Consider the following 7420-nt stretch of genomic DNA (forward strand, 5'->3'; position numbering starts at 1 on the left):
CACCGGCGAAAAAGATAGCAAAAGAATGTGGATAAGAATCCCTTGTTCGGTAGATAATCGGTCGAGATTTGCAGGAGCTATAAAGCTTAATGTGAAGCCTACTTTGCTACGTCAGGGAATTTTTGTATCGAAATATTTCGAGCTGCGCGCGCCGGCTGTCGAATCGCGCGGGGAAATAGCCAAAAGAAAAACGCCATCATGGAGCCGACCAAGGAGCCAGAGTCGCCTATTGAGGCGTTGAAGGTTCTTCCAAATAATACGCATCAGAATTGGTTGAAGGATCGGGGATTGCGGAAGCTCAACGCTGGGATCGCACTTATGTTCGCGTCGTCTGCTGGAACAGGATATAATGGAAGCTTGATCAATGGATTATTGGTGCTACCTGAATGTAAGCTTCAAGTTGTGAAAATCTAGAGGAAGTCAATCGGGGCAAGAAGAATCGTGCTAAGGATCGTTCTACACTTTATAGTTAAGAGTGCAATCATTCATGGCCTCACGCCGAGTATTATTGGCCTGATCATTGCCGCCACCTCCCTGGGCGCCTTTGTCTCATTTATCCCGGCATCCTATATCGCTGATAGATTTGGCCGGAAGGTGTGCGTTGGGATTGGATCTTGTCTGGTGATAATTGCATCTGTGGTTCAAGTCGGCGTCAAAAGCCACTGGCTATTTTTCGGCATGCGAGTTTTGGCCGGCGCGGGCGTGGGCACTGCACAAACAGCTGCTCCCTTGTTGGCAACAGAGATCGCCCATCCAAGACAAAGACAGACGGCTACAGCTTTGTACAATGCGTGCTGGTGCATGGGATCGATTGCATCGGCAGGTATCACCTTTGCAACGTTGTCAATGTCCGGCAGCTGGTCCTGGCGGATTCCTTGCTTTCTGCAAGCGATGTACCCTCTGACTCAACTGATCGGTCTCTTCATTGTGCCTGAGAGCCCGCGCTGGCTGATATCAAAGGGCAGAAAGGATGAAGCTTTTGTGATATTGGCGAAGTATCATGCAAATGGTAGCATGGATGATGAATTGGTTCTGCACGAATACGAGCAGATTTGCAACACTATACATGCAGAGAACGCAACTCCTAGCCGCTGGAGCTCTTTCTTTGCCAGTAAAGGAGAATTCCACCGCCTGGGAATTTGTGTGCTGGTCGGACTCATGCAGGAGTGGGCTGGAAATGGTATGATTATCTCACAAATTCACAAGGAGGGTCTTTGCTAACTACGAACAGGTATTATCTCTTACTATCTGGCTCCTATTTTGAATTCTGTTGGAATTTCGCGAGCCTCCGACCAAGCTGCTGTCAACACCGGCTTGCAGGTATGGAACTTGATCCTCTCTTCTACAGGAGCGGTGGCCTCCGAGAAGTATGGCAGAAGATTTATGTGGCTGCTTGGTACGGCTATTATGTTGCTTTTCTTGTCCGGAACCACTATAGTTTCGGGACTTTTTATGGAGATGAACATCAAAGCTGCAGGACTGGCTATGGTACCGATGCTTTTCCTGTTCTTCAGTGGTTTTGATCTCGCATACTCACCTCTTTTCATCGCGTACCCGGCGGAAATCCTTCCATTCCAGCTTCGCGCCAAAGGCATGGCAGTGACATTGATGACGGATGCTGCAGCCTGCTTTTTCAACCAGTATGTTAACCCGGTGGCATTTTTGGCGCTGCAGTGGAAGTACTATATTGTGTATGTGATTTGTCTTGTTTTCTTTTTGGCGATGGTGTACTTCTTCTTCCCAGAGACGAAGGGTCGGTCTCTTGAAGAGGTGGCAAGGATCTTTGATCGCGATTGCAAGCCTACTACCACTGTGGAGGAGATTGACGGGAAGAGCAGCGAGGATGAGAAAAACTGATTGTAGGGGGAGTCATTTATGTAGTCTTACATAGTCTCAAATAGTACAAACGATGTGTTCCTGTATCTTCGGGCCGATTACCTTTGATGACCCGCAACTGCTTTCTCGGTCAATCAGTAGTCAGTGTGCCTATGGCTTCTTGAATACGAACTTGAATGCAAGCCACTGTGCTCTCGGCATTGGCCTGCGTATTGAATGCCTTGTATTCAGAGGCTGGGCAAGTAGAGTAAACTGTAAGGGTATACTTGCGTGTACTTCTGTATACAAGCCCGTGCGGCCAATCAGACCGCGGGCGATGCTGCTGATACCGCCAGCTCCCCGCAATGCAACCTCCCCCCACCACAAAGACTGCAACCTCGCGCGGCTCTTCAGCACCCCCTGAAGCTCTATAAAAGGGGATTAGGGTCAGCTTCAGTGGAGACAGTAGCAACTGAGGAAAATAGACCGCCAAAGGTTGACAAAAAACCACCTTCCTGCATCACAACCCAACATCATGAAAGAGCCTCAACTTCCACCCCCTAATATTCCCAGCCAATCAGCGAATGGGCAGACTGGAAGACCAACACTATTTCTCGTCATTGGCGCTGGCTCTCGAGGAAATGCCTACGCTGGCGCTGTGACAAAGGCAACGCCAGGTACCATCCACGCCGTCGCTGAGCCCCATCCGTTCAAGCGGCGCGAGTTCGGAAGAAACTATATCTGGGGTACGCAGGGTAGCTCAAGCGAGGGTCAAGAATTCGCCGATTGGCGCGAATGGGTGAAGTGGGAAATTTCCCGACGAGAGCAGGCTAGCAAATCTAGCAATGGCAATGACAATGGTGCTTCCACAGCTTCAGATACAGCGGTCCCTCTTGGCGTGGATGGAGTCTTTATCTGCACTCTGGACGAAACACACGTTGAGATTGTTCAAGCTATCGCGCCTCTGAATTTGCATATCCTCTGTGAAAAACCACTCGCTCTTTCACTGCAAGATTGCTTGACTGTCTACCGAACTCTCCAGCCACCCGAGGGTGAGACGCAGAAGCCCCGATCTCCATCCACCATCTTCTCCATCGGCCACGTATTGAGATACAGTCCACACAATACCCTCCTACGCAAACTACTACTTACAGACCAGGTAATTGGCGACATTGTCTCGCTCGAACACTGCGAGCCAGTGGGCTGGTGGCATTTCTCGCACAGTTATGTCCGCGGTAATTGGAGACGAGCCACTGCTCTCGGCGATGGCTCTCTACTCACAAAGTCCTGCCACGACATCGACTTCATCCTGTGGCTTCTTTGTTCGCCGCCTTCGCTGGAAACGGCGCATGCTTCGGGCTACGAGCCACATTTCCCGCGCTCGATCTCCTCATTCGGATCCCTGACGCAATTCCGAAAGGCGCGTAAACCGGCTACGGCTAAGGATGCGACGAATTGCCTTTCTTGTCCCGCTGAGCCTGATTGCAAATATAGCGCGCGGAAGATTTATAATGATCGCCATCTGGCGAAGGGTCATACGGCCTGGCCGGTTGATATTGTTAGCCCCGACATTGAAGATGTGTTCAAGGAGAATGGCCCCAAAGCTGCGGAGGCTCATTTGCTCTCACGACTAGAGGAGAACTACGACGTCGCTGCTGATGCAGATTCCACGATTGCCGCGCGGCCCTGGTATGGACGCTGTGTCTATGAAGCTGATAACAATGTATGTGATGATCAAGTTGTTACACTTGCTTGGGACGATGAGGGCAAGGCACCTGGGCGTCTTGCGAAGACGGCAACGTTCCATATGATCGCTCCTACAGAACAGCAGTGCCAACGACGGGGCCGTGTCTATGGAACCTCTGGCGAGATTGAATACGATAGTAATAAGATTTCAATCTACGATTTTGCGACTGCGAAGACGACGACCATCGATGTGCCCAAGCCACCGCCGGACCAGAAAGAGTCTCATGGAGGTGGAGATTATGGTCTTGCGCGACAATTTGTGAATGCAATTGAGGCAGTGGTGAATGGTGGTTTGGATGTGGAGATGGCACAGGCCCGGTTTGTTGGGTGTACATTGGAAGAGGCGGTTATGAGCCATGCTGTTGTATTCGCGGCCGAAGAGGCGCGGAGAGAAGAGACTGTTGTCAAGTGGAAGGACTGGTGGCAAATGAAATTGGCGGCATCGGCTAAAGCTTGGTCAACATGAACAGCATGTGGAAGTCTCCAGCTTTGAGGATAGGTTCTATCTGTTACGATGCGATGAAGCTATGATTGCGATATTTGTTGCATTTTTGAAAGGAATTGGCTACATTTGAAAATTGAAACGCGGAGTTGCCAAATGCGCCGGGAATGAACATAATATTACTAGAATGGAATATCCCTCATTGTATTTCATACGTGGCTTTCGTTTTCGTCCGTCGTATCTTCTCGTTAAGAGGAGTCGTGATGCCCATCCAGCGGGTCACAAAGAAGAAAGAAATGGGAAGAATAGAAGTCTTAGGTCTTAACATCAGGCTCGTCACGGCCAACATACTCCTTGAACTTGAGCAGGTTCAGAGCAAGAGAGATGTTATCCTTCAGGTATTCCTGGGCGTTCAGGCCGAACTTAGAGTTGTCGCTCTCGTAGCGCTCAACATACAGGCGGATGGTGGCGCCGCTGCTGCCAGTACCGGACAGACGAACAACGATGCGGCTGCCATCGTCGAACTTGGTGTAAAGACCTTGGTTCTTGGAGACACTGCCGTCAAGGTCGGTGTAGGAGAAGTTACCAGCGTCAACGACCTTGCGTCCCTCAATGCTGGAGCCGATGAAGGTATCGCGGTTGGCGACGAGGTCAGCCAGAATGCCGACGACCTTGTTGGCACCCTCGCTGTCGACATTCTCGTAGTCGTAGCGGGTGAAGAAAGTACGGCCGTAAGTCTTCCAGAAGTCGTTCTGGATGGAGGCAATGCTGGGGGTCTCGTTGGGGGTCTGCTTGGCAACGCCGGCGATGACGTTCAACCAGGCCACGACGGCCCAGACACCGTCCTTCTCACGGATGTGGTTGCTACCGGTACCGAAGCTCTCCTCACCGCAGATGGAGATCTTCTTGTTGTCGAACAGGTTACAGAAGAACTTCCAGCCGGTAGGCACTTCGTAGCTCTGCAGGCCCAGGGCCTCAGCCACGCGGTCGACAGCGCCGGAGGTAGGCATGGAACGGGCCAGGCCGTAGACGCCCTGCTTCTGGAACCAGGGGATGAGCTTGGCATGGTGGGCAATGATAGCCAAGCTGTCACCGGGGGAGACGAAGGTGTTGGCGCCGTAGATCATGTTGCGGTCACCATCGCCATCACTGGCAGCGCCGAAATGCACACCGTTCTTGTTGACGGCCTCAACGAGCTCGTGGGCGTAAACCAGGTTGGGGTCGGGGTGACCGCCGCCAAAGTCCGGCTTGGGCTCGCAGTTCATGGTGCTGCTGGCGGGCAATCCGAGCTCCTTGACGAAAATGTCGGTGCCGTAGGGACCGGTGACACCGTGCATACCGTCGAAGAGAACCTTGAAGTCCTTGTGGGAGCTGAGGAAGTCCTTGATCAGGTCGAAGTCGAAGATCTCCTTCATCATGGTCACGTAGTCGGCAGTCGAGTGGACAACCTCCACCTCGAGGGGGCCGTAGGTCTTGGTGCCAATGCTTGAGGTGTCAACATCACCGACGTCGACATAGTTGTAGGAAGTCAGGGACTTGGAGGTTTCGTAGATCTTGTCGGTCACGGATTCAGGAGCGGGGGCGCCGTTGGCCAAGTTGTACTTGATACCAAAGTCGTTATCGGGGCCTGTGGAGGCGGGGATATGTTAAAAACAACCATGACCGAAGGAGGTGGGGCTACTCACCACCAGGGTTGTGACTGGCGGTCAACAGAATACCACCAGTTGCCTTTCTCACGCGGATCAAGTTGCTGGCCGCAGGGGTACTCATGATACCATTCTGGCCGACCAGCAGCTTCTTGACACCGTAGGCGGCACCGATCTGGGCGATCTTGGAGATGACCTCAGGGTTGTAAAAGCGACCATCACCACCAATGACCAGGAAGGAGTCCTTCACGCCCTCGGGGATCGACAGGAGAATACTGGTGATGAAGGACTCGGAGTAGTGGGGCTGCTGGAAGACCTTGACCTTCTTGCGAAGACCAGAGCTGCGGGAGACGTTATCAGTGGGGGTAAACAATTGAGGGAAGCAAAGCAAACACTTACGTGCCCGGCTTCTGGTCCGTAAAAGGCTTGATGGAGGCTGTCTGAACCGACATGGTGACAATTGTTTAGAGGAGGTGGGGGAAGAAGAGGAGGAGGAGAGGAGAGCAGGGGGGGTAAAAGTAAAAGGTGCAAGGTAAAAGGTAGAAGGGAGGGGCTGTCCGTCATGTGTTGATCATCCCACCAGTGGCGCCCCCCAACAGCTACGACTACAAGTACGGAGTACTTGGAGAGCTCTGCTCTGATCCCTCTGGTCCCTCTCTAAATTACATGCACAACTGCATTGACTCCTGTGCGAGACATTGTTTGAATTTCTATTTTTACCCATTTCAAGTTTTCTTTCTACCCACGGGCGCGGGGCAGAGCTCCGGAGGAAGTTTAGATGTATGCACGGAGTACGGACTACAGGTTGCCGGAAGGAAATACTAGTATGTAGCATTCATTGTTCTCAATCTCTTTCTCTCCTCCCTCATGAGAATAACTTTTCCTGGTAAAATTTCATCTCGGCAATGCTCTCAAGAATATCGTCGCGGGCCAGATGCACTTCACGCTTGGGTGGAACCTGTCTCAGAAGTTCCTCACTGGCCCAACGCCGGGCAGCCTCCTTAATGGTGCTCACATCAAGGATGCGATAGTGCAAGTGCTCCATGATCTTCGCATATGGCTCTCGGACGAGGAAGGCCTTGTCAGCGTGGACACTGTTGCCAGCGAGCAACGCGGTACGGGGAGTGGGGACATGACGCTGAATGTAGGCCAGCAACGAGTCGGCGGCGGCGCTGGCGCTGGTCGTTGATGTACGCACTGCAGCGGTGAGGCCCGTGCGGCCGTGAGTGTCGATGCACCAGGGATTCATCGTATCGAGGGTGGAGTCTGGATGGTGCACCACGACCTCAAAGCCATTTGGTTCAAGAACCTGCAGCTGGGCGTCGGTGATGAAGCAGCAGATTTGGAGAATCACGTCGGTCTCCGCGTCGAGACCGGTCATCTCAGAGAAATTAATCAGATCAGATCAGATCAGATCATAGTGAGCTCCTGGGAGTTACCCATGCTCCGGCCACATATAGAAATGGAGCTCACCTCGCAGTCAATCCAGACCAGAGGATCAGAAGAACGGGAGAGAGGCATGACGTGTGTTGTACTGGAAATGAATGTGCGAAATGGCTGGATTCCAAGTATCAGTCAATGAGTGGGCAGGTGGTGGGCAGCCAGAAGCGGCGGGCAGAATCGCTGACCTGGTGGAGAAAATTGCCGTGTTGACCCAGAGGATACTTTTTGTTGTTTCTGTTGCACAGGATGACCGATCTGGACAATGAGAATAGGCGAAGACACCGGGAGCGCATTATCCAGATCCAATGGACATAGTGTAGGGAGGGAG

The 7420-nt window shown here is 52.2% G+C and overlaps 4 protein-coding genes across 4 annotated transcripts; 2 read left to right on the forward strand and 2 right to left on the reverse strand.

Moving 5' to 3' along the window:
- Window positions 1-198: 198 nt before the first annotated feature.
- On the forward strand, window positions 199-1857 carry N7481_004679 (uncharacterized protein; the record flags this gene model as incomplete). The annotated part of the gene is made up of 3 exons (XM_057263898.1): window positions 199-388; window positions 470-1180; window positions 1232-1857. 3 exons carry the CDS (start codon window positions 199-201, stop codon window positions 1855-1857), a joined length of 1527 nt encoding a protein of 508 aa, XP_057125559.1.
- A 493-nt stretch (window positions 1858-2350) lies between these two features.
- On the forward strand, window positions 2351-4027 carry N7481_004680 (Gfo/Idh/MocA family protein; the record flags this gene model as incomplete). Its single annotated transcript, XM_057263899.1, has 1 exon — window positions 2351-4027. One exon carries the CDS (start codon window positions 2351-2353, stop codon window positions 4025-4027), a length of 1677 nt encoding a protein of 558 aa, XP_057125560.1.
- Window positions 4028-4317: 290 nt separating this feature from the next.
- On the reverse strand, window positions 4318-6101 carry pgmA (phosphoglucomutase PGM2; the record flags this gene model as incomplete). The annotated part of the gene is made up of 3 exons (XM_057263900.1): window positions 4318-5630; window positions 5689-5990; window positions 6049-6101. The coding sequence occupies 3 exons, from the start codon at window positions 6099-6101 to the stop codon at window positions 4318-4320; spliced, it is 1668 nt and encodes a 555-aa protein (XP_057125561.1).
- A 413-nt stretch (window positions 6102-6514) lies between these two features.
- On the reverse strand, window positions 6515-7170 carry N7481_004682 (oligoribonuclease; the record flags this gene model as incomplete). The annotated part of the gene is made up of 2 exons (XM_057263901.1): window positions 6515-7030; window positions 7123-7170. 2 exons carry the CDS (start codon window positions 7168-7170, stop codon window positions 6515-6517), a joined length of 564 nt encoding a protein of 187 aa, XP_057125562.1.
- Window positions 7171-7420: the final 250 nt, after the last annotated feature.

This window comes from Penicillium waksmanii, assembly GCF_028829765.1.
Source record: "Penicillium waksmanii strain IBT 27052 chromosome Unknown utg000004l:1.0-5674109.0:1.0-5678898.0, whole genome shotgun sequence".
Taxonomy (NCBI): domain Eukaryota; kingdom Fungi; phylum Ascomycota; class Eurotiomycetes; order Eurotiales; family Aspergillaceae; genus Penicillium; species Penicillium waksmanii.